Here is a 27,169-nt window from a genome sequence, read left to right on the forward strand (position 1 = left end):
GGGAAGACTTTCTCAGTTACATTTCCATGTCTCTATTCCATATCACACTATAGAGTATTTCTTACTATTGGTAAGTAGTATCTGAAAGGTCTTGGCAACATAATGAAGTGGGGCTTCAGCTTCGCTGTCCATAAAAGTATTTAAGAAGAAGTCTCAGATCGCCTGGAAGAAAACTGTTAAGTAAGAAAATGTCAGAATTCTGGCTAATATTACATAATTAACCTTTCAGCAGAGAACAGCCTCTTTGCCCTAACCATGCCCTTTATGCTGATACACCAGACTGAAAACCATGGCCTCTACTCTACCAACTGTCTTTCAGAATGAACAAGAGACCCTCCCCCCTTCATCTCCACATACTTAATAATATTAATAGAACATTAAAATATTAATGCTAGTAGACAAGGTCTTTCATAAAGCATATAAATGCATTCATTCACTCTAGCTCATTAGCTTAATCATCAACCTTTTTACAATGTAACTGATTAACATTTTCATTGTTCTTCCCTGTTGTTTCCTTAGACTTTTACTTCCTTGGGGATCAAAAGAAGTCTGAATAGATAAGCTTAACAAGGCACAACAATAGAAATTTGCAAGAAGAGGTAACTAAGTAAAAGCTTCCACCCATCATGCTTCAAAGATACTGCAGGAAACAACTATTTAAGAACTATTTTTATTTGCATGTTTAACGCCATTATACACATTCATGAGTCCAACAAGATCTGCGCTGTGACATTAAAGATACAGTACAATCACATTCAACATGAGGTACTTCATATTTATATATATTTGTCCTTTATAAATAATGCTGTAAGCCTGCTAAGGTCAAATACCACTCCAGCACAAAGAACTGGGACCTTAAGTTAGCTGAGTTTACCACAACAAATAAAAACAAAACAAAACAAAACAAACAACAAAAACAGTTCAGTGCAAGAAGTATGTGGAAAATAAAATGCTTACTTAAATACTATTTTAGATATGCAGAGAGTATATTACGTTATACTCTCTTGCCACAGAATCCTCTCACCAGGAAAAAGAAACATACCAGTAGCAAAGATGGCCAGGTACATTTTAAGAAAAAATCTATGAAAGGATTGCTGTTGACATGATGCTCACATTTCAGGTTGATACAGTTGATGCTTGCTAAACGTCATCAATGCGTTCAAGCTTGGATACTGCTGCTAAACCAACCAAATCTACATTCAGATACTTGCTGAAGTGCCCTCATGCTCTAAGGTGACTGGTACTTGCCACTTTCTTATACACCAGTATTTGTTAGTATCAAGCAGTGGTGGAAGCATCGAAGTATTTTAGGGTGCTTATGTTTATTCATTCATATTGAAAAACCTGACATTCATCAGCTCCTAAAACCTGGAATGGACATGGAAGAATTAAGCTAGAGGTAGCTTTCATCCTACTATGCCCAAAAAGACTGCATAAAAGCAGCAATTAATAATTAAATAAGCTAATTTTCTACATATTACAGCTACACAGTATCCTGATCTTGCAGCTTCTGTTCCATCCAGTGAAAGCAGTTGATACTTCATCTTTATTTGCATATAAGTAAAATCCAAAAAATAACGGGTGAGAACCCAAGTCTTTTCATAGCAATGCAGCACTCTGATTTGTCCCACCAGCTGAGGCATTATTTTTTTTCCAAACAACTCAGAATGCAGCTTGATATTGCAAGTGACTTGTCAATCAAATCATCACTCAGAGTAATTGCATCTACATCAACTGCTTGCTGTAAGAAAACTTCATCAGCTGATTACCATCTTTCTCTGCTTTCAAATGAATTTAAATAAATGGGACTACTGCTCAGATGTTGTCTAAAAGAAGATAAACATTACCTCATCACAGTCTTGGATTCCTTTTTGCAGTCTCTTCAGCAGCTCTTCCTCCAGCCCATACAATTTATACTTGTCTATTTTAGGCCACAGATATAAACATAATCAACTGGAAGGTTTTTAAACCTCTTCCAGAAGAGTTCTCCATGGAGCTTACTGTTTAGATTTCACTACTGGTCTGCAAAATGTACATCTGTTACAAAAACCCAAAAACCTTTTCCTACAGCTTTTTGAGGGTATTTACACTTCAAAAAAGAATGCTGCTCACACACATACACGTATGAATGTACATAAAAGATTTTAAACTAACATGGGTGAAAAGCATAGATCTTGCAGGGCAATTTTGTATCTGGCTCTCCTTTTATTACCTAGAGAAACGATCTGTGCTTTGGCCATAAACTGTTTGATGTCTATGCTCCTGTTTTCCTTACTTCAGATGGTATTTTGGACACCACAAAGATGTATTGGCACTTTCTGATGGCCAGCGGCCAGGATTCCGGCCGTCAAGAAACACTTAGAGTAAGAGTATTAAACTGGTAAGAAATCATCTGAGAAAAACATTTTTATTACAAAACTGACAAGTGGATTTAGGGTTATGCTACATTAATGTGTTGATATACTGTAACATTAATCTTCAAGCTGTCTAAACAATCATTTGGTCCTCTCATTTTGTTAAAACATACGTAACAAACAGAACCCACTTCATAGAAGAAATAAGAATGAGATGGTTTGCAATAGGCAGTGTGCCTTTGAGAAGCAACTGTCCCAACATAGTGGTAAACGATATTCTTACATTTAAATAGTACCTGTATGTCTTATTTATACTGTTTTCCTTCCCGGATAAAAGGAGTCATGATCCCTAACACTTTTCCAAAAACAATAGAGACATACAACAGGAAGTCTGAAGAAAGAAAGAAAGGAAAAAAAGCAGACAAGGTTCTGTGCCACATAATCCTCTGATTGCCACGTAGCCATAAGCAGTTGCAAGAGATCCAACATTAACCCATCAAAGACTTTCATTTCCTCTGTTATCTGATGATATACACTAAGTGTAATACAACCACAGGTGGGAATCTGCTTTGTCTAACTTTCCACTGGTAAGCTATGGTAATAAAAAGAACTCTGACATTGCAGAAAAAAAGTCCAAATCAGGATTGGTACATTATTTTGTTTCTTTATAATCTTCCTCTACCACGTTTAGGAGAAAAGAAAAAAAAACCATCTAAAAACAAATAAAAATTATCCTGCATCAGATGATAGGTATTTAATTCCCATTTATTTGGCAAGAGTTCAAAGAAAAGCAATTTAAATAGCAAATCAACTTCAATGTAGTAAAAACTAGGTCATAGGGGTAGAGTTTCAAGAGCTGCATATACAATTTGAGCATGTGAAAATACTTCCTTATCTTCGAAGTGGGATTCCTATGAATATGGAGCTCTAAGTAACTTCCTAAGCTTGCTTCCCCTCCTCCTCACTGAAAACACGTCCATGCACTGTAGATATGTTGTGTATCTTCTTGAAAACTGCTTGGTCCTCTCCATTTTCCCCTGCAGCCATCCCAAACAGTTGGACACAGAGAATGACACAGGATCACAGAATAATAGAATTTTCAGGGTTAGAAGGGACCTTTAAGATCATCTAGTTCAAACCCCCCTTGCCATGGGCAGGGACACTTACCACTAGATCAAGTTGCTCAGAGCCCTGTTCAGTCTGGCCTTAAAAAACTTCAGGGATGGGCCTTCCACCACCTCTCCAGGTAACCTGTTCCAGTGTCTCACCACTCTCATAGTGAAGAACTTCATAACTTTCAACCTGAATCCACCCTCGTCTAGTTTGAACCCATTCCCCCCAGTCCTATCACTACCTCACATCCTAGAAAGTCCCTCACCACCTTTCTTGTAGCCCCCTTTCAGAGACTGAAAGGCTGCAATAAGGTCTCCTCGGAGCATTCTCCTCTCCAGACTGAATAACCCCAACTTTCTCAGTCTGTCCTCACAGGAGAGGTGCTGCAGTCCTCTTGAGCGTCCTTGCGGCCCTTCTCTGGACACGCTATAGCACATCCACGTCCCTCCTGTAAAAGGGGCTCCAGAACTGGATGCAGTACTCCAGGTGGGGCCTCAGGAGAGCAGAATAGAGGAGGAGAATCATTTCCCTCAACCCACTGACCACACTTCTCTAAGGATGAAGGTTTAAACTTATGTTTTTTCGTCTTACAGCTGAAGCACTTCATTTAGCTCTCATGATCAAAAGCAGCTCATTATTGGAATCTCTTAAATCTGAACAACAGACTGAAGAGAGAGCTCTAAAACAAGGTGCTTCATTTTCTACCCCTACCTCCCTCCAAGCAATTACAAGCAGAAAGCAGGAAATGGAGAAAAAGAAAATGGATCAGTGAGGACGGCATTTGGTGAGATACAAGGAGACATTCCCTGGTGATTCACAGGTGCAAAGGGTCAGCATCACCAGCAAACAGGCACCTCACCTACAAAGATTTGCTTGCTCCTCAGAGCTTCCAGTTTAAAGTTAAATTTTACTCTTAAACTTTATCACCAACATTGCTACAATTATAGCAAGCCAGTAACTTGCCCATAGCATTTAGTTACATATTACCTGTACATCACATTATCTGCAGATAAAAAGCAAAGCGTCAGCAGTCCTGAACTGGAATGGTTCTTTGTAGCAAAATGCTCCAACTCCATACACTTTCATTCAAGCATAAAATATGAGTTCAGGAATTTGCCCTCCCTGTACCCCAGTGCCATTTGTACTGTCCGAAGAGCACTGAAACTGAACAGTCACCTTCCCACACTGAACTTCTGTCATTCCTTCTTGTCCAAAATAGCTGAGTTCATTACCGTCAAGAATCACACTAGCTGTGTAAAAGGTATCAGGCTCAATCTGCACTGGATATTCAAACCACACGGGAAAAGTGTTACTAGAACCATCTGAGAAATATTTACTCAAGTTCTGGCCTAGAATAACTCCTTGTCGTTTGAGTTCAATTTTGGCACTGTACTCTGCTGATCCACAGCTGGAGCCATACAGCCCGAAGCCAGCGATAAACACTCTCTTATCAACAGCAAACTGGATGCTGTCACACCGGCCACGGTAGCGCCACTGGTTGCTGCGGTAAGCACAGGACTGGAAACGGTGGCATCGCTGAGGAACGAGGCCCTTCCGAGGCTTGCTTACAAACTGTAACTCTGGCTTTTTGGCAGCTGTGTACCAGAGGAATATATCATTGGTTTCATTCAGAGTCAGAATCCCAGACTGAGCAGCACCATTCGCGAAGTCGTCGAGTGCCATGGTAGGGATGCGTATTAAATATAGAGCCTTCCCCAGGACTTTGCGCTTGTTCTCTATGGTAGCCGTCAGCTCTTGTCGCTGACATTCCACTTCAGCCCAGTTCAGAGCTGCTTCAAAAACAACAATTTCTTTGGCATTCAAAGTCTCCCTTCGGAGAATGCTTTCAAGTGTCTGAAAATCAATGTCACAGAACCCCTCAGACTTCAAAGCTAGTTCAGCTTGGGCATCAATCACTTCCCAACAGCGCTGGGTCAGGTCAGGTTCCTCGAATAAGCAGCTCTGGGAAAGCAGCACACAAGCATTCTTTGCACTTAGACTTGTCTCTAGAAAGTTGACGCAGGCACGGGCAAGGTGAGGGACGATATACTTCTTGGCAGCATAAAGAGTGGCCAGTACGGTATCTGCAGCCAGATCAATTTCATCACAATATATGTATCTGAAATAAAACACATGCATGTAACACTGGCACTTGATGCAAAAATGCAATTTTTAAACAGCATCTGGAAATCATAAACAAAGAATATTTAAATGGCTCCTCATTAAAATTAAGGAGTGCTTTTGGGAAGCATTGATTAAATCCAGAAAGAAAGCACAAATCAAATTCATCCTAAGCAAGACCATGGAAGAGAACAAACTTAAATATATGGGAATAAAACTTCACATTTTGTATACCTACTATGTAGACAATGGTTATATTTACAAAGTATCACCCCTCTGGCGAATGAGGCTACCTATCCCAGGTGGAAGCTCCTTAAGGGTTACTTTACATGGATAACAGAGCAGTCTGGAACACACATTACAAAGAGTACTTGCCCATGACTGTGAATGACAATTTATTGAGTGAATGATTTATTTATATATAAACATGAGAATGAAAACAAGTTTATAAAACGTAACTATCTAGACTAAGAAGTGCTAGCAAAGTATATCCAGTGCTCTCCAGCTACTGGGTTGGGATTTTTTAGGGAGGTAGCTTTTTCAGGTTTGTGTGTTTGTTTTGTTTTGCTTTTAAATATGATGACAAAGCATATAGGAAAAGGCACAGAATCCTAATTTTCAGGTTTCTTAATGTTTACAACACCCTACCTCAACTAGTAGCATGCTTTCTTTCAGTCCCATTGCAATACAGAGGAAAAAACTTTACTGCTACGCTGCTGTGGTGGAAGAGATGTGACTCAACTGCTGGGATTCATTGTTTAGAGAAACAAAGTATTGTACAGTTTGTTCTTTTTAATATTTCATGCTTCAGGGCCCCATTTGCAGCTGGTGAATCCAATGTGCTAAAACCATGCCAAATGCAATTTTACTCTTCATAGGGATAAGCAAGTCTTGATGGTTATGGTTGATAAAAGTGTCTTCCTCCAGTAAAAATGAAGTTGTAGGCAAGTCTGTACTAATTAAAATTTTCTAGTTAGAAGGTTTTCCAGCACAATGAATTTTCTGCAGAACAGATGTGCCTATAAAGTGGAATTAGTACCTACACTGATCTGATCATAGTTGTAAATATCTTTATTTGCATTTTTGCAGGTGTAGGGTACTATCTTCCAAGCCACATGTAGAAAAAATGCTCTGCACAGATACTGCTTGAGCAATATAATAAAATCTGAGAGGTTACAGAGAAAAAAATAGTCACATAGGTCCAAAATTTTTTTTAACCTTTATTACTTGGTTTCAGCTGAGCTATTTGTAACAACAAACAGCACATCTATATATCACTGGTTACAGGCTTAGCTCCTCTACTGTCCAAGAAATTTTCAGTTTACTCATTTATTATTATTCTCATTGCTCTCCAACTCTTTTCTCCCTATAATTTTTTTCTGCAAGTACAAAGAATGATAGCATCTGTTTTAAACTGAAATAGCACAGAAGTTGCTAGCCTAATGTTCATGAAGTGAGGAACTAATTCCACTGATTTACAATAAGCACAGCACAGATCGTCTGTCAGCAGTATCCTCCCTCTTCTCACTCTGTCAATGCACCTTGACTGTGAGCTAAATTACTAATATTCCAGTTTCACCCTCTTCTTCACAAAGGATTCTGCGAGACCACATGGTTTGATGGTTTAGTTACACCTTGATCCTGGGATAATACAAGACTATGGTTCTAACTTGAACAGTCAAGATTAAGGTAAGATATCATACATTAAAAACATCACTTCAGAGTGTCAGCTAGACTATAAATTTAGCCGTATTTTAAAAACTGAAAAGCCAAATTTTCCTGGGAGAGTAATTATCATCAACCAGTTGAGGTATTGTTTCCTATGTTATACATGGCTATACCTTGTCTGGTGTTTGCTGTCAGAATGTCCACTATACAGGAAAAGATATAAAAAAAATACTCATGCTGTAAGAATTCACTGGCCAGTGGGGAAAAACAAACAAACAAAACAGCAATACCCCATATAAAGAACCTTACAATTTTCTTACAATGATGGAGATCTACCCCTTTTAACTGTGGAAAGGCACGTATGAAGGAGAGGGCTACTTTGGACTACATAATCATGAGCCTTCTTCTCTCCACATCATAGCAAGCAACACTCACAGGGATGATTTCCCAAGAGGAGAGGAGGAAAGGGGACTGTGGTTCCAAACTCCGCCCATTCAATGCAGAACATGCACTGGATCCTGAGATGAGGAGAGTGCTGCACTTCTGAGCAGCATCCCTTCTCCTTCTCTGCACCATCACGGCTGCAGACACTCCTGGTGTTCGCAGCCACTTGGAGCACCCTGCACTCCGCAGGTTCAGGCACATTGCATCAGTGAACTTAGTACTACCAAGGCTAGATCAATATCCACAAATTTTTTGTAGTCTTTTGATTTTATAAATAGAAGTTGAGAAAGTGAGGTATTCCAACAGTTTTGGACATACTCTCAAAGACAGTTTCCTAAAATTCCATGGACTAAATAATATGCCAAGACCTAGATGTCATCACTGATATGCTCTTCTCTAGATTTGCTTTCTGAACAAATTTCTTAATGATAAATTCAGAAAATATTTTTTTTATACGGAAAATCATGTTTAACCACAGTGAAATAGATCCGCTGTTCAAAAAGGCAGAAGGGTAGGGAAAGCTAAATATCTTTTATTTGTGCCTTGTAAAATTCTGCATGAAAATAAAGCACAAGTCTGAGCTCTGAAAAAAACATCCCCAAAACGAGAAAGACCCGAAGCACGGATGCATAATGCATCTATTTACATAATATCATATCCTAACTTTACATTCCATATCTATAGAACATCTGTGAGGCTTCAGCTTTTTCAAGCACCTTAACTGATATTTGCACATTCATGATAACCTATAAAAACCCTATGCAACAAACTAAATGTAACTTTCAATGTTCATCTACAGTGCTACTGAAACGTAAAAAAAAAAACCCCTTCCAAACTACCAACCAAAAAACCACAACCATTCTGTAATCACAAGCTAGTAAAAAAATCTAAGAAATACAATAAATTGCTAGCTAGTGATTACGCCATTAGATGTAAGAAAATTTGCAGTTTATTAAAAGGTTACTCTTGGATACTAATGTATATTTAACAGAAAGCAATGGCAGCTACTAAACTTGCAGGGGAGAAAAACCTCAAATCCATAGCAGTTCTGTGATAAGGCATTTCTCTTTAACAATGAGAGTTTATAGATACATTCAATTCAGCAGGGGAGCTGCTTCATTATGTTCATTTAGGAAAACACAGCATGTCTTAAGCAGTTTGCAAGAAGAAATGATCATGTAAACTGACTGGTTTTCTCCCATTAGAATAAAAAACCCCATTTGTGTAAACTGCCTTTTTATCGATTTCCAAATGCATTAATATGAGAGAGGATGAGGAATTTAATTTCCAGAGGCTCTATTTAATAACCTAGGGTCATTTTTATAAGACAAGACCAGCATACAGCAAATTTTAAAGTGCTGGAATAATGTCAATATACAAACCCACTGTTTTTAAATTTTTACTATGCTTGTAAAGTAGAACAGGTTTTTTTTGTTACAGCTGACAATTCTTTTTAGTAACTCCATTCCTTTGTGTAACATGTGTAGTGACAAATCAGATCAATAGGCATTACAGTACACAATGTGCCCAAAGATCCTCTGTCAACGTCATTATTTATAACTGCCTACATTATTCTAATATATGCATGCCTGGAAGTAAAGGGGGAAAGCAAAATGAGGTAAAAGTTTAAAATACCTGAAACACAAAAAGAGAGAGATTTTAAGAAACTGGTTTCTGTTTATACACAAGTCTAATAGTTTAACTATGACACGGCTAGTGTATGCATACATCATAAAGGAAAACACATCCAGCAGATAAATGATGCTTACTTCAGCATTGCGAGAAAAGCAGCAGGCTCAACATCTGGTATACGGATTTCATCTTTGTCCTCAGCAAGCTCCCCATAAAACATTGCATGGAATACAGAGCTCCCAACAGCCAGGACATACTGTTGAGAAAGGGAAATCTCATTTTATGCTTTAAACTGAAAGCACTGCCAACAAAAACAATGTGGGAGAGCCACCCTGAGCATACTGGGCTTCACTAACAGACTCTGTAGTCACACTTTAGTAAGAAACACATAGTCAAGAATGGTATTACACATTTTCTCTGCATTGTGCTCTCTTGAGCATGTAGCTGTTAGCTACTGGAAAATGCTCCTATTCACTACAGAAGTTAACCGTTTCTAGAAAATCTCAAGCCTACTATTAATAAGCAGCACAAAGCAGTATTCCCAACTTTATAATGACTGCCTTAGCAAAGCATACTGTTTTAACCTAAAACACAAAGAAAAGCAAGGGACAGACTATTCCACTACATGCAGCCTTTTAAAATACAGAATTATGACTGTCCCAGAAGAGCCAAGCCTCCCACGCAACGTCCTGGTGCAGCCATGAGAGCCCTCTCTGGCTATCCCCTTCTGAGCTGATAAGGGAGCTATTGCTTACTTTGTGTCCCGGCAGCCGCTGGGTCCCACCTGGTGGCCCGACCACAAAATGAACATCTGCCATCAAGTCATTGTTGAACATCACTGCATTTCTACAAACAGAAGCAGCATGTTAATTTATGGCACCCAACAAAACTGTGCTTGCCCCAGACGAAAGAAATTAAAATTCTTAACAACTTCAAGTTGTACCTTCGTAGAGAAGCAGGTCACACTTTACACATCATCACACAAGTATAGCAAAGGAAAAAATACAGTAGGGAGAATGGGGGAAGAAGAAAAGGCTGTGCAAAAAAAAAAAAAAAAAAAAAGCAAAAAAACAAACGCACAAACTTAGGAAAACTTTTCAAAAAGTGGAATCCAAGTCAAGCATATGTATCACTGAAAAGCTCCACTAAGGTCTAAATGCAAATCTTTGTGGGTACACTGCAGCTTCCAGCAACATTTTCATTTACTCAAGACAAACAGCTGCATTGTCTGGAAGAGAGATATTTAAATATCTTCCATTACCAAAATACTTATTTCGCTCACACAAAGAAAAAGAGAATTCGGCAAATAAATAATATAAATACTTTTCACCACTCCATTCAAACAACAAAAATAAACTGCCCTAAACTTACCTCTCTCTGATGGTGGGATAAAGTCCTTGCCAATTAGGTGCTGGAATAGTGTTGTTATTATTAAGATTTTGCTGGTGGTACTGCTGGACAGCAGTTGTATTAGTGTTGGCTGGTTTCTTTCGGGGAAAAATATCAGCAGCCATCTTCTTCTTCTTTTTGGTCTTCAAGGTAATGATTTCATAGCAAACTGGAGGCAATTTGCTACTGCTGCTACTGCTGCTGCTATTTCCCTTCTTAGAACTCTTCTTAGACCTGTTCTTGACCGTCTCTGGAAGCATCAAGAAGAAGGTGAGACATTTCATGTTCTTCCCTTTCTCATCTACCATGAGTATACTTGTCTGTAAAGCTAGGTAGCCTACCTAACCAGGAACATTAAGAAACGCACACGTGGAAGCTGTTCAACAGAGAGCAGCAGAGCTGAGAGTTTGCTTCTTTTCCAGCAAGACAAGGTGACCTTTCCAGTGCACCGAGTAAGAAACTGGCTTTAAGTTTGATCCAGTACTTGAATCGTTAAATACATCCCCATCATTCCTGCCAGTTTTATTTCTTTCCAGATTTCCTGATCAGGAATTGCCTGAAAGCACTGCACCCTGCAAAGAGGGTGCGTGCAATACTGTAGCACTGGCTTGCTGAAGGGGACTAGCAAGACATGCCGGGTAGCACCGCCAGTGTGCTCAGAGAGCTGAACTTGTGTGCTGAAGGGATGGGAACAGAGTAGGTATCACAGCCCTGCAGATGGAGTCAGCCAGTGCTGGGAGCCAATAGCTGAAGTCACCGATAACGATTGGACCCAGCCGCACAGTGACACCTATTGTAACGTATGCTGCTCTGACATTAAAGCGACAGCAGTTGCACTCTTCGTTTCATATGTAGTGTTAAATAATGAAGCAATAAATGGCAAGCACAGTTGCATAACTGCTGGCCAGAAGCGTGTGCTTTAGCTTGCCTTGCTGCTGCTTGAATTTTCACAGGGGAAGCAATATAAAGTTGAAATCAAGTAGTAAAATATATTTGAGTCTAAATATTTCCACGGAAGCTATTTCCACAGGCATCTGATATTAACATGACTTCATATGTCTCTAGTATTCCTACAAATCCCTATAATAACAGCAGTTCAGCAAAAGCATGCTGTAACTATCAGAACCAAATTAAAGCAATCGACTAGCAGCAGCGGTGAGAGCGATGCAGTTAAACAATCCCTTTCAGCACAGCTCCTGCTCCAGTGTAACATGAATAGAGATGAGGTCACAGCTTTAGCTTTAACTCCTTATGTTTCTAGATAAATGCAGTAGCTTTTGACAGGGGTCCCAAATCACAAAGTGGTGCTAATTAAGCCAGCTTACACCAGACATGGCTGCACCACATCAGAAGAAAACTTCTAGATGTGCAATCAGATTAAAGTAAACCACAGTGAATATATTTAATCAATATTTCAAAGCACTAAATAAGAAAGCCCAGCTGATTTACAGAGTCTTGGGCAGAAATCACTTTGAGATGCAAAAAACCCCCAATTTAGTTCACAAATACTTTCTGAAAAAATAGGATTTAAGCTATGCTGACCAAACCATTTAAAGAGGATTAATTTTCAGTCACTGGTTTACTCAGAACTTAAATTTAGATCAGATTTCCTTAACAGTAGCTCAAATGTATAAAACCCCGTAGCCAACAAGCAAGCATAGCCACTTAAAAAAAAACAAAACCACAGGGAAGTACACAATACTAAGTATTAGGTGTCAATAATTCACACTTTAATATATTTGGGGTGGTAGAGATAAGTAAAATATTATTCCATAATGTCTTTCAAGTTTTAAAGAAAAAAATCTTTTCTTCCAAAGCAAATTTAGCCACTTTTAGCTTTAAATAGTTTTGGAGGACAAAAGCAGCACAGTGAAATTAAAATGAGCACCAAAGGTTGGTGGAGAAATGGCGGATCTTGCTGAAATCCCCAAAACAAATCTGACACTGACTTAAAGTACAGAAATGTTACTCAAGTTATTTATTGGAGCACCATCACAACTGCTTGAATAGCAGCTAGTTTTGCAACACCCAATTTCTAAATGTGTTTTAAGCCCCAAAACTGTAAAACCTAACTGCAGATACTGCAAAAATTATCAGGTCTCCTTGGGAGATACTCCATATTAAACACTAACAAAACATCCTGGCAGTTGGCCATCTGGAGACTTTGCTGCAGTGGCTTGAGATGATACCATTTCCAGACACATACCTGTCCTCTCTGAAGTCACTGCTCATGGAATGGGGAAACGGAAGGGCATGCACCCATGCCTCAGTAGATACATTTCATAGCCCAACATCTTAGTGCAAAATTACCTTGGCCAAGAATTTAAAAGATGGCAGGTTACACCTCATGTGGTTGATAATCAGGTATGTTCTCAAACACACTGAGAGGTAGGTTATGCAACTTCAAAAGAAACACTTTCAAGCAAGCTTTTCTTTCTTTTATTCTTCTCTTCAGTTTCCTTTTTTATCTACAAGAGATTGATTTGGAAGGGAAACTAACAATCTAAGCCACATTCAACTGCAGAGGAAAGGGTAAAGAAGAAGAAACATCCCACAGGTGGGATGCTTGTAACTGTTCACAGCTGGGAGTTTATAACAGGGACACAGCAAGTATTCTAAGCACAAATTTTGAGTTTGTTAAGATTGGGCAAGTTATTTTTTCCCTCTTTATGTAACTTGCCAGCCCTCATAGTTACAGGGATAATCCTTTTGCCAAAGCACAGGAAAGCCATTTCAAAAGGAACAAGTTCTAAAACCCCTATAGACATAACAGCAAAACCACTCTTAAGAAAGCCTGGTTCTCATCACTGCAGTTGGCAGGAGGTAAAAGATAGCAGGGGTTAGGAGAGTCATATAGAAGACTTGATTTTCATTACATAAATTCATTTTATAGACTATCCAAGTATATAAAAACCAAGGTCCTTGCACTAATTTTTCAAACCATTTGACCAGTACAAATCCGGAGATCATACACACACCGGATAAGGTTACTGGGAGGTTACAGAAGAGAAAAATAGATGGATTGACCACTCAGCTCAGCCTAGGAAATACTGGTCGTGAACCATAGCAGTCCACCCTACCTTTGGCTTCTGTAAAACACAACACAGGTGTAGCATCTTGTCCTTTCTTGGGAAAGGAAAAATTATGATGTCCTGCCTGAATCCAGTAGTCAGGCAGACCCCCAGCAGACAAGATAACAGGATAAATTCGACCCCAGTAGATAAAAAGCCAGACTGCTATTTTTAGCTGCTCTTAAGTCCATCACAAAATCTTGTCTGCTAGAACTGTAAAGTAGTGCTGATTCCACAGCAGACTTCAAAAGTTCTTATGAAAACCTGCAAACCATTACAGGCTTTGTAACACCTTCCACTGCACTGCATCACCTGAGAAATCAACTCTCCTAAACCAATCACTAGATGCATGTAAAATAGGGAAAAAACACCAAAGATGCAGTGCTAGTAGCATTCACTAATCTGTCCATTTTGGCAACAACTTCCATTTTCCTGCAACATAGTTTTCTGTTAATGACTTTACAAATCAATACATTAGCAGTCAGTAAAAGCAACCAATGAACACTGCTGAAAGACTAGTCAAAATCCCAAATTCAAATCAGTCTGTCTCTGGAAAGATGATCAAGGAAACTGACCTTCTTTCACTCAAGAATCTACGAGTTTCTGAAAGCTTATTACCATGTGTTCCTAATCTTCAGCACTTCTCATTTTTCTTCATTAATTATATTTTAACAGAACCAAACTTGATATGTGCAACCTAGAGAATGTAAAATATAGTTCCACAAAGATACATCTCTATTTTATAAGCAAAATAGTCAAATGAGAAGCAGTTTAACTTAAAGTGTGAAGGAAAATCCACTCTTAAATCTTAACACTAGCCTAAAAAAATCCAAAATGCTAGAGGTGAAGAATTAAGCAATGGGCTATATTCTGAGGCTGAGATTCTACACATCAAGTTATATGCCACTTTCAAATTACTAGAAGGAAGTGGCAGTCCCTTGGCAATCAGCTGACTAAATACTGTGAACAACGGAAGCATCAATTTTGCTGTTGAAATCCAATAGTAAATACAATCCAAGTTTGATTTATGCCACAAGACCACCATGTACCTTGACACCATTGTCAGGGTTGGCACAAGAGTCATACTATAGCACAACTCATGTTATCTTTTATTTGTATGGTATTACTATAATTATGCCTTTCTAAAGGTAACTTCCAACTGAGAAATATATAATTTTCAAGGCTCAACATTGGTGGGATGATTCTTCCTCATACTATATCTGTCTCTCTTGCCACAAGAGCACATATACCTAAGTTTTTCTATTTTTTTGTTTTTCCTTCTAATAAGTTGTGGTTTTCTACATCTCTCATAGGTTCATTCTTCTTCTTCTAACAAGTATTGGACAATTCTATAAAAATAAGCCTTCATCACAATTCCCAGTTAGCTAAGAGATCATTAATAGAGGAATGAGTTCCAAGCAGAGGATAAGAAAATACATATATTTCTCTTTTGTAAAATTGCCAAGTCTCTCCCTTGGCAGTTCTTACACCTATGCATCATTAACATTGTTTAAATTGTGGATTTCCCCTTACAAGGGAACAAATCTCAGACAATAGATCTGAATTAACCATAATAAACACACACTGTTAGTTTAACAGATCTACCTGCCCACTCCTAAATTCAATTGAATTTAAGATGACTTTAAGCATTCACTTAGAAATGGAATGCACAAGTTGAAAAACAAACAGAAAACTCAGCAAACCACACAGCTGAGGAGCTTAGTTCTGTTTATGTATCTATGAAGTAGTCACCTGGAAAAAGCCTTCCCAATCACCATTAGAACTCTTCTATTTGTAAAAATTTACATCTGGAAATGGAAATATCTCTAGTCTTGATTTCCTTAAGTAAAAAAATCCATTACAGTCAAAAAATCTTCCACCCTTCCCTCTGCCAGTTTCTGACTGACAGCCCTGAAAGTAACCAAGATTGCATCCACTTCTGTTTGTTACATGGAAGAGCTGTCTCTGAAGTCTCACTCTGTAAGGTCTTCCATGGGAAAAAAAAAATGAAAAAGATTACTAAAAGCAGGGATAAAGATGGCAGTGAGTCTCAGATATGCCAGAATACAGAGTAAAAAATAGAGGATGTTTTTTTCTCAGAATTGCTAGGAGCTAGGAAAGAGTAGACTAGAATCAAAGTAGAATTGCACTTTGAACCAACACTAGAAGCTATGAAATAAATTCCACAACAGCTGAATTACATTTGCTATAGTTCTTATGCTATACTAGCAAAGCACCTGTTGGCAAATTTTCTTCTTAACTCTGCTTAGCATTTAATATTAAAGTATGTGGACTTAAATATTTTGCATAATATTAACCATTAAGATAGTTCTTAAATTTTTTCTTTAATTACTGTAATGCTTTAAAAAAAAACAAAAGCAGAATGCCCTGAGCAGCTCAGTCAACAGGTAAACACAAACTTATATTAAAAAGAAGCTTAAAGAATGAGTATTCAGGTATCTTTAACACTTTCATTCTTCTCTTAAATGCTGCCATACAGGCTATGTCTATGCATGGTTGTCCTGGTTTGGGCCAGGATAAAGGTGATTTTCTGTCTTGTCCTTTTGCTTTTAGCTAAGTCTCTTGTAAGTAGTTGCACTTGCTGAAATTAACAGCAAGTTTCTCAGACAGTGTGTGTTTCTAGGATTGATAACACTTGATGTTTATAGTTACTGCTAGAGACTGGTATGCAGAGCCAAGGACACTGCTCAGCTCTGAGGAAAACATTTTACCGTCCAGGAGGATACAGAGGTCCCACCTGAGCCCTCCTTTGGGGAGAACAGACAAGATAGATGCCAGAATTGACCAAACAGAGTATTCCATCCCATATACATCACACTCAGTATAAATTTGAGGCATCACAAGGGCCGAGCCAGATCTTTTCCAGATTTCTAGATTTCCAGACTTCCGGATTTCCTGATTTTCCTTCCTCCCTTCCTTCACCCGGCATCCTGGAAGGATCCTGTCCGTTCGTCTGCCTGTGGTCCTGATCCGTGCCAGCCCATATCTGTGTGTTCCTGCCTCCGGTTCCCGACTGCTGCCGACTCCAGGAGTCCAGCCTGGACTTTCCCAGGGCTGCCCTACAGCCTCGGTGGTGACGTGAGAGTTATTGGGGGAAAGGAGGGAGGAATGTGGTTTCCATTTTCCTGTATATTTGTATATATTTAGTAATTTTTCCTATTTATCATTACTGTTCATTAAAGTTGTGTAGTTTAGTTTCCAACCCATAAGTCTCTCTCCCTTATTCTCTCTCCTTTCTTTATCAAGGAGAGAGAGATTAATAGAGAGCGTCTGTTATTCGGTTTAATTGCCGGGCCAGTGTTAAACCGTGACAATGGTACTCCATACTGGTCTCCTAACCAAATCTGCCTTAATTTTATTAATTTGTCCTTTCTGTATCTGTAATAATTTTCAGTGCCCTCTTGATTTTTTTTACAGTAATATCCTTTTTGAGACTAAGCAATCAAAACAAACATTATATTTAAGAATAACATTTAGCTCCATGTTTACTTGTGAATTATCATCCTTTCTTTCTTTAGATTTCTACTGGCTCTCCATGAACCTGTTCCTAAACCAAGTGCAACATCTGCTATAATTTTTTCCCTCTCACTTTCTTCCATAGCTGCTTAATGTTTGCAATTTCATCCCAGTGAGAGGTTTGATAATTCTATTTTTATGCCTCAAACACAACGTAACACAAAAGACTTCACCATACTGTTGAGTTTTGCTTTTAATGGTAAAGGCTCTGTGGCCAGTTCAGTCAAAATAAATATAGCTAGCATATTAAGTGAGAAAGAAAAGATGTGTAAAATTCTCCTGTATTTTCACTGTGATTTCAATACCATACTTCCTGCATGAACTACAGTATATATAAACCACAATCATAAAAAGAAACGCTAAGTTCAACAACCTATAGGGAATGTGTTTGTATTGCACTACAGTGAGTTATTGCACAAAAATTCCCTTCCATACATATGAAAAGAAATAATGCAAACTGTTTCATTACAACACAAAACACCTGATTTTAGCAGACTGCTGAGAACACACTCTTCAGTGTCACAGTTTGGGAACTGCAGGTAGAAAATATCCCAGACAGAACTAGCAAGTTATTCTAAAAATATTAATTTGCTTTTTGACAGTTCAAAGTAAAAACAATAATTATAAATGAACTCTAGGATAAGAAAACCTGCAATTAGAAAATGAGAAATTCAACCCAATGTTACAAATTTAAATTGGTTTTTTGCTAACTTAAAAGTTCCAAATTATGCACTTCTCCCCCATCACTACTACTCTAGCTTGTCCACTTCATTCCACATTGAGTTTTGCTCTCGCCAGTCTGCAGGGTCAGAAATAAGTTCCTTTTTTAGAGGTTGCCTTTTTTTTTTTTTTCCTCCTTTAATTTCTAAACATATTGCAAACCTGAAAGCACTCAAGCCTTTTTCCAAGACAGAGGTCAACTTTAATTCTACTCTTCCTCTTACCAAAACTGACTTACAAAGGAAAGATCAGATAGCTCAGGAAATTGGTAATGAGATACAGTGGTTTTCATCTCTAGGTCACTAATTTTAAATTGACCGAGGTCAACAGTAATCAAAAGTCATTAGCATTTAACGATCGTTCCTTGCCCTCTGAGAAAGAAGCTAGTGATCTCAATGCACTTCAGAACAACCAGCACTACAATTAGTACTCACATGCTGCCTATTTCAAGACTGAGATCGAGATCGGATAACTACAGACAGAATTTCCTATCTTATAGGTATAGATCTTGCCTACCAAGACAAACCTTTATACAGATATTAACTTGGCTCCGAAACTAATCTTTTAAAACTGAATAGTTAAATTAATAGCGACTCTATAAAGGGTAGGTTGGAAAGTGAGTTGTCCTGCTCCTTTACATCCATGGTTTCTAAATGTCTTTGTCCTCCTATACACAGGAAGTCTTCAAAATGCAAATTTTAACAGAAAGAAAAGATATTTTCTCAGCTAGTCCTCTCTTGTGAAAACCAATGGCACTAGAAGAGTAACTAACCCATTCAGTATCCACACGGGAGACTACATTACACTTGATTATGTTGGCATATGCTTCAAACACTACATTTCCCACCTGTAGATAACCTACATTCACCAAATCGAACTACAGGATTGAAGTATGCTGTGAGACTAAGGTGGAGGAGAGGACATTGCTACAGCTGACATCAGACCTGTTCCTTGGACTGCAAACTTTGGTCTTACAAGACAGCCATGCTACCAGCACCTTCCAACTAGGTTAAGAAAAAAAGAGTGGACTTCTGGAAAGCTTAGTTAGGTGTTATGAAGTAAATGTCAGTAAGGTCTGTTATATGAAAACTACATCATGCCAATCCATAGTTCCCTAAACTTGACTAGATGTAACCTGTAGCTTAAAAAAGCAAAGCAGGTGAGTGATTCAGCACGCTTGATTTACAGCAGAAGAGCACACCTCAAGTTATTCAGTAAAAGTATTTTAAATTAGTGTTAAAAGGGGAAAAATTGGTACAGCTTCTTGTTTCTACTTCATTTAAACAACAAAAGAGGAAGACTACCCTTGTCAGTTAAAGAGGAACAGGCCACTCCTGTGGCAAAACAAACATTTGATAAGAGACATAATGGCTCTCACTTCTCAACAATGAAAAATCAAAACACGATTAACAACTCTTGCAATCTTTTGACAACTGTTTAATAACTCAAATTTTTAGATATAGAAGACCAATCGCTGCTAACCTGAACTGCACTGAAAATAGTCAAAGGAATGGAAACAAACTTTACATCCATTTAACTGCACTGTACTGAATTAATCTTCCTTTGCCAGTTGTTAGAAGGTGTGTATCTTGTCACTTGCCCTTGTTTCAAGTAACAGCACATGAAGCTTCCATTCAAACAGCTAGCCCACATGGGAAAAATTTGTTGACAGATTTTTATCTTAACTTTTTTAGAAAATCAAATTTACTTTCCTTTGCTGCAAATGTTTGTCCCACCTCGCTTATTAGATCAGTTATGTTTTAGTATTTTCATTAATTTACAAGTGAATGGCAGCTACTTCCCAGTAATTGAGTTTCAGTATATACATCTGATGCACTTTTCTAACAATGTTGGGATATCCTAGACTCCTGCTCTCCTTCAAACGAACCTCCAGGGAGGTTGGAGCAAGGAGGGAAACTGCCTTAGTGGACTGTGATAGGACCAGAGGAAATGGATGCAAGCTGTGCGAAGAGAGGTTTGAGCTATGTATTAGGAAACATTTTTTCACTGAGGGGGTTGTCAGGCATTGGAATGGCCTGCCCAAGACAGTGGTGGAGTCACCATCCCTGAAGATATTTAAAAGGAGTTTGGATTTGGTCCCTAGGGACATGATTTAGTAGTTAGCTTATGGTGTTGGTCAAAGGTTGAACTGGGTGATCTTGAAGGCCTCTTCCATCCTAAAACATTCAGAGACCCTAGTACATGCTAGAATTTTAGTAGTGATAAAGAAAAAAATAAAGAGCAAGTAATCCAACATAAGAACATTATTACAGAACTTTGCAACATATACATATGCATTAATGTTATGTATTTTTATGTATTTTAATACAGTATGAAAGCCTTTACTTCTTGTGCTGTTTGTGTCCGGGACAGAGTAAAGTTTCTTCCTAGTAGCTAGTAAGGGGCTATGGTTTGGACTTGTAGTGAAAAAAGTGTTGATAATGTAGAGACGTTTTTGTCACTGCTGAGCAGGGCTTAGACAGTCAAGGTCTTTTGTCCTTCTCACCCCCACCAGCTGGCAGGAGATGCACAAGAAGTTGGGAGAGGACACAGCTGAAACAGCTGACCCCAGATTACCAAAGAGATATGCCATACCATATGACATCATGTTCAGCATATAAAACTGGGGAAAAGAGAAAAAGGGGAGGACATTGAGAGTTGCAGTATTTGTCTTCCCCAGTGACCATTATGGCTGACAGAGCCCCACTTAGCCGTAGGTGACTGAACACCTGCCCTCTGATGGGAAGAAGTGAATGAACTCCTTGTTTTGCTCTGCTAACAAGCACAGATTTTGCTTTACCTATTAATCTGTCTTTACCTCAATGCATGTGTTTTCTCACTGTCACTTTTCTCACTGTAACTCCTTTCCTTATTTCCCCAATCCTAGTGTGAGGGAGTAAATAAGTGGGTGGATGTATGTGTGTGCTTAGTTGCCAAATGGGGTTAAACCAGACTTTTTTGTGGTGCAAATGGCGTATTATCAGCTGGGTCTGACAGGAAAGTATCACTCAAGACAAAAATCAAATGGCACTAAGAAATTGAATGCATCTAAATGTACTTTGTACATGTTTAAGTGCATTATATTACCCAAACATGGCATGGTATTCATTTGAGCTATGTTCCTCAACAGCTGTCTAATAGGGCAGCAATTTCTTTCATCTCTGAGTTGAAATGTATGCATAAGACTCCAAAGTAAGGTAAAATACTGCAAAAAAGGAATGGTGTAAGCTAATGCATATATTTGTTGTAAATAATAAGCAGCTAGTTTCAGCCTCCTCCCAGTGTTAGAGGATGGGTTGCATTTTCCTCCCTCCCTAAGTGAGCAAGGTGACACACCATTAAGTAGCACCTGGCATATTATGGGATGATTTTTAAAGGACTTTGTTCCTTTGTTTAAGGGACATATAAAAATCTCACAACGAGCAAACGCACTGAAGAGTTGCTTTCCTTTCTCAAGCAAGTATGCTTTGAGCAAAGGGGGAAGCAGAGAAGCTACAGTTCCAGAGAATGTAATTTTTTTGAAGAAAATGACACATTTGAATTGCTTTAGATGAGGAGAAATTAGAGCTCAGGTAGATACAAGAATGTAACCTGGTACCTATGTATCAGGTCACTGGAGGATGTTATCAAGTCATTCAGTCCATTACTTGAAGTGGTATGTGATCCACCGGTGTTGATTTAGGATACTGGCTAACCCCCGGATACAGGTAACAGGGCTGGACAATGTGATGTCTCAAAACGCTTTCCAAATCTGTTCTCTGATTCTGCACCCTACATATCCAGGACAGCCAGGAGACATTCACAAGTCACCAACCAGTTCAGCAGCATTTTAAAATACTTATTATACAGTGGACTCGCTTGGTTTTCTTTTACTCTAGCTTGCTGAGTTATCAAGCTTAGACTAGAACATAGATGAGCCAGGCCAGAAAATAGAACATAGATGAGCCAGGCCAGAAAATTGGAAGTTTACATATTCAAATGAAGTGACCTTTTACTTAAGCTTCCGCCGTCCCCAGCTTTATGATTTACATACATATAAATCAGTTTTGTAATTAAAAGACTGGGATTGGAATTCTTATGGCAGAAAATGGAACTGAAGACAACTCCCATCACAGGATGCTTTCAGTCTCTTCTTTCCAGGATTCCCATTCCTTACCTTACTTTTTTTTACCTTGCTCTTTGAGATAGCAACTGTTGCTTATCACATATCAATATAATAGTGCCTCACAAAAATGGGGCTTCCATGCCAGCTCAGGATCTAAACCTTTCCTCACGTACAACAAAACAATAGTTTTCAACATCTGAGTAGTTCGTAGAGAGAGCACTGCATCACAGCTATCTTGAACTCTCTTGAGAACTATCTTGAATTCTCAGAGAAATCTAATGCTGGGCATGAAACACATTCTGCTGTAAAGAGTATCATTTGCACAAGTTCACACAACCGATGAAGACCTAAATTTCTTCTGACAACATAATGCTGGCCTATCATCAGCAGATCTCTGTTTTAATTGAGACTACCCCTAGCACTGATGCTTTTGTCATAAGCAAAACAACTGTTTGGTAACTTTAGAAAAAATATTTGCTCACAAACTCTAAAGAGCAAGTGTCCAAAAAAGTAGAACTGTTGCTACCTGCCTCTTTTCTCAGCATTAAAAGACAAGCCAGAGGAATTCCATACTGCTTCTTAAAGGTGCTTTCTTCAGGACTGAGCTGAGGATCAATGGAGGGGGAACACAAGCAAAATGATTGTGCAGTTTAGCTGCAGTGTACTTATTGTGGGGGATTAAAACAAAAGAAAGCAAAACAAAACACCACCAAACCAAAATAATCTGCAGACAGCATTCAACTCTGGCAGTCCTGCAGAACATATTTCAAACAAACAGGGTCCTAAGAGATTAGATTTGCAAATTTAAATTACTCAGTGGAGCCAAGGTACTATGTGTTATGACATATTGCACCTACTTGCTATAAAAAATGTTGAGACAAGTTATTTCCCATCAAAGAAAAGCTTCTTTAAGCCTGATCCTAATAAAACAGTTCAATTAGCATAGAATATAGTAATGTATACCTATAATTCAACATCACTTCTCTCTCCAAAAAAAAAAAAAAAAAACAAAAACCCAAAAGTCCAGGACAGATAGATTACATGCTGAAAACAAAGTAGAGTGGAAACTAACAACAGTGCAGAAAAAACCTACACCAGCATCCTTCAAATATGACACAGACAGTCGTTGTTGTTCTGATTAGTTATGTTAAAAAATATCTATTTAGAAACAATTAAGCTAGCACAAATTCAATTTAAATGTTTTCTTACTTCAAATGAGAACAGCCTATTTTTTAATGCACCACAGGCAAATAAATGAGTTTACGAACTTAACCTGAAGGTTACCGTAGACTTTCTTGAAACAAAATAGGGAAACAGTGAACTGTAGAGGTATGGGCCTTCAACCGAAACTACTTAGTCTTCAGTGATGTTCATAGGGAAGTATGGCCAATAATGTGTGGGACAGGATGTGGTATTCATGTCAAACTGGGTGCCATTAATTGTTTCTCTAGGAAGCCTGATTTAATTGAAACTTAAAAGATACTTCTTCTAGAGAAGCATTACTTTAAAACGAACGAAAACACAACCAAACAAAGCGTAACTTTTAGGTTTACATAACTTTGAATGTTTCCCAGTCGAAGTGCCAGCCAGCCCATACACACACAGATGATCCCCCGTCCAGGCGGTCAGGCGCCTTGGCAAAGCCAGGTCACAAGCCCGGTGCTCCTTACACTTCCCGTGTGATCCTAAACCACCCCCCCATTAGAGTGGTTTATCACCACCACTTTGCTCCCTGTATCACGACGAAGCCAAGCCGCTTCTGCACAAAAGGCAGCCGCATACACTCAGAAAATAATACTTAAAAAAAAAAGTAAGAATGAAACCTTAGAAAAAGGTTGAAAACGCAAATTATGACGCTGATCGGGCAATGACCGTTTTCCAAGGGGCTCTTTGTGACGGGTGAGCGATAGCTTCAGCGCCAACCCCGCGGCAGCCGGCCGGGCCGGGCGCTCCCCACATAACTCCCCCGTCTCCCTCTTCCCAAGTTCCGCGGCGGGTGCGGGTGTCACCCGGCGATGCCGGGGCTCAGGTGCGGCCGCTCCGCCCCGTCCCTCACGGCTGTGTCCCCGCAGTCGGGGTATCGGTCCCCAACCGCCCGGCTGCCCCCTCCCCAGACCTTCCCCCGCTCCCCTCGCTCTTACTACCACTACGGCTCCACCCGCCCGCCTCCAGGAGCAGACGCCACCGCCCCAACACTCCCCTTCCCCCGGCACCGCGGCTGACGGCAGCTCCCTCACCATCCGCAGGACGCCCGGGGCCCAGCGGGGCCTCCCTGGGTCCCCCCCTCACCGCTGCCTCAGCCGTAACGGCCCGGTAACGGCCGAAACGGTCGCCCCGCGGGCGCGCGCTCGCTCTACCCCGCGCCCCCCCTTTCCTTTTCCCTCCCACTGACCTGAGGGCGCTCCCGCTACGGGGCGAGCGCGGCCCCTCGCAGCGGCACGCGCACCACCGCCTCGAGGACGCGCCCGCTCGCCCCGCGCGCACGCGCACGCCCTCTACCTCCCTCCCCCCCGACTCTCCTCGCCCTAACATCGCCGCGGGCGCGAGCGGGGCGGGGCCGCGCGCGGGGGCTCCGCCCAGAGCCGAGCGGTGGCCTCACCCCGGACCGGGACCGGGGCGGGGCGGAGGTTCACTCGCCTCTCCCGTCCTCAATTCCCGCCTCCCCTGCAGCTACCGGGCATGGGGCCCTGGGGGGGGAGGGATGCTGCAGCCGCTTTTTGGCGGCTTGGCGGGGTTTTTATTTCAGAAATGAGCTCCCGCCGTACCGGAGGGCAGGTCCTGGTCTAGGTCCACCCGGGTGCTGGGGGCATCTGAAGCCTGCGAGGGCCACACAGCAGCAATGACTTTGGGTTTTGTCTAGCAAAAATGGGCTGTGGCACAAAAAACAAACAAAATAACCCACACAAACAAAAAAAAGCCTCAACAAACAAACCCCCCAAAAAAACCCATAACCAACCCCCCCCCCCAAAAAATCATCCCTATAAAAAAAAAAAACCAAAACCCAAAACAACACCCCCCAAAAAAAAAGCTTTAATAAAAGTGAGGGACAAACAGCACCTTTTCATTTAAAAATCTCCTTAGTGCCCAAAAGTGATGCATGTTCTTGGCTTGCTACATCCAACCTGTTTGAGGATCACCCTTTAAAAAATGACGGTGTGTGTGCACACCTGCACCTACACCTGTGAGGATAACCATGTGATGGTGTGTTCCCTTGAAGCCAGCAGCTTGTTTCGAGTTGCATGGTGACCGGATATTTTTCCATGTAAAACATTACGTTTGCTACTCTACTTCCACTCTGCACACCTCCAGAAAAAAAAAAAAAAAAAAAAAAAAGAAATAAACCCTAGAGCATCCTCTAATAAACCTCTTCAAGCATTCATGTTTCATTCCAGGGCCAGCAAGCAGACCCTTCCCCTTCACATTTTTAATTTTTTTCCAAATCAACCCAATCACAGAATAAGAAATTAATAACCTATATCTTTTCCTTGCACAAATTGTTCCTGCCCTGCTGCTGCTAAGGCTTTAAAAACAAAACAAAACAAAACCAACCAAACAAAAATAAAATAAAAAAAATTAAAATAATAAAAAACAAAACGAAAAAAACACTACCTTTTTTGTGAGCTGCTGCAGAAATAACTAGAGATAGAGGCACTTTCAGGATCAGAGTGGCCAGGTTTAACCAGGAACTTCATAAATAAGGAATTTCTCATAATGCCATTGTATCAAACCACATGGGAAATTAAAATATGTTGCTAGCATTTATTTTTAAAAGCATAGCAAAAGGCTTTATTTGAAGCTTCAGGGTGGGTTGTTCTTTTTGTTTTGGTTTGGGTTTTTTTTTCCCCTGAAGAAACAATTATTTCTGGAATCACTGCTGTGTTCTGGCTTTAGTCTCCCACTTATCTATATTCTACACGTTATTTTAGCAGACACCTCCATGATGTGAAGTTAGGCATATCTGTGGATAAGCAATACTTTGCTTTTTCCATTTCAATATTTTAGCTATTAAAATAGGTAAGAAACTAAGTAGCATCAATTATGTATGTATAGACACACAATTTATAGCTCTTAGGGATTTTGCCAGCAGACCACATACTTTAAATTGCACCATGTAAATGAAGATTTAATAGGGAAACCAACAAAATCCTCATTGTCTGAAGTGAACTTAAACAGTCTGTAGATAACCATTGTAATTTTCCATTCTATTTTCAGACTGAAGGTAAAGGACCCTCTTTTGCACCTGTAGTAATTTAGATGGGCATGTGGTGGGGGAAGACCTTTATAAATAAATCATTGGAAGTAAAATAACCTTCAGAGGAGGTTATTTTGCAGCCTGAATGAGATCTCATAGTGAGGACGTATCTACTTGCAGTAACCCCAACACACCCAGAAGTTAGAAGATGAAGTCCTGCAAATATTTTTGCACATGCACTTCTGATTGCAAGGCAGCAAGGGCTGCCCAAATTAGGTCCCTAGATTAGGGGCTGCAGCAAATAATATTTGGTTTGCGCTTTCTTGGCTCCTCAGAGCTCTTCTGGGTTTCCAGACTAGCTGCACTCAGGGTCTTGGATCCCTCAAAAAGCTCCAGGCCCTGGTTTAGTACTGGTACCAACACTGAATTTAATTGAAGCACTCGCACCACCTCACAGCAGGCTCTGTGCACCCAGCTGAACTTCACTACAGCAGCAATGCAGGAGGCTGTGCCATGGCCCTACAGCACCAGTCACACCCCATCCTCAGCCCATTTTTACTTACAGTGGCAGGATGGCTTTTTATACCTCAGCTGAGGGGTCCACTTCAAACAAGTGCTCACACTCCTGCTACTTGGCACCAATGAGCTGACTTTCAGAGCTGCAGCCTCTCTCCTCCTCCTCCTGCAATTGCACACCCAGTATTAGCTACCTGTGTGAAGCACAGACACGTGGTTACCTGAGTTAAGCAGACCTCTGTGGTGCTTGCTTAATTTCTTCTCAGGGATGTTTAGTTACCTGGTGCTGAAAGTTTTTTGACAAGTT

The 27,169-nt window shown here is 39.9% G+C and overlaps 1 protein-coding gene across 6 annotated transcripts; it reads right to left on the minus strand.

Annotated features, from left to right (window-relative positions):
- Window positions 1-656: 656 nt before the first annotated feature.
- BTBD3 (BTB domain containing 3) lies at window positions 657-26,924 on the minus strand. Of its 6 annotated transcripts, none has more exons than XM_030448484.1 (5): window positions 26,910-26,924; window positions 10,704-10,971; window positions 10,088-10,178; window positions 9,470-9,588; window positions 657-5,586 (listed from the first exon to the last, which is right to left on the minus strand). In XM_030448484.1, exons 2-5 carry the CDS (start codon window positions 10,844-10,846, stop codon window positions 4,554-4,556), a joined length of 1,386 nt encoding a protein of 461 aa, XP_030304344.1. In that variant the 5' UTR covers window positions 10,847-10,971; window positions 26,910-26,924; the 3' UTR covers window positions 657-4,553. The 6 variants fall into 6 exon arrangements, with proteins under 6 accessions (XP_030304344.1, XP_030304343.1, XP_030304342.1 ...); XM_030448483.1 differs by lacking the exon at window positions 26,910-26,924 and adding an exon at window positions 24,547-24,618; XM_030448482.1 differs by lacking the exon at window positions 26,910-26,924 and adding an exon at window positions 24,392-24,516.
- Between the last annotated feature and the right edge of the window lie 245 nt (window positions 26,925-27,169).

This window comes from Calypte anna, chromosome 3, assembly GCF_003957555.1.
Source record: "Calypte anna isolate BGI_N300 chromosome 3, bCalAnn1_v1.p, whole genome shotgun sequence".
Lineage (NCBI taxonomy): Eukaryota > Metazoa > Chordata > Aves > Apodiformes > Trochilidae > Calypte > Calypte anna.

Excerpts from the sequence above, each read along its gene's own strand:
- BTBD3 (XM_008500564.2), bottom strand. The coding sequence starts at position 11,029 with ATGGTAGATGAGAAAGGGAAGAACATGAAATGTCTCACCTTCTTCTTG. Across the intron at positions 10,179-10,703 it reads TATCCCACCATCAGAGAGAG|AAATGCAGTGATGTTCAACA; the intron begins GTAAGTTTAGGG and ends TTCTGTTTGTAG. Across the intron at positions 5,587-9,469 it reads GCTTTTCTCGCAATGCTGAA|ATACATATATTGTGATGAAA; the intron begins GTAAGCATCATT and ends GTTTTATTTCAG.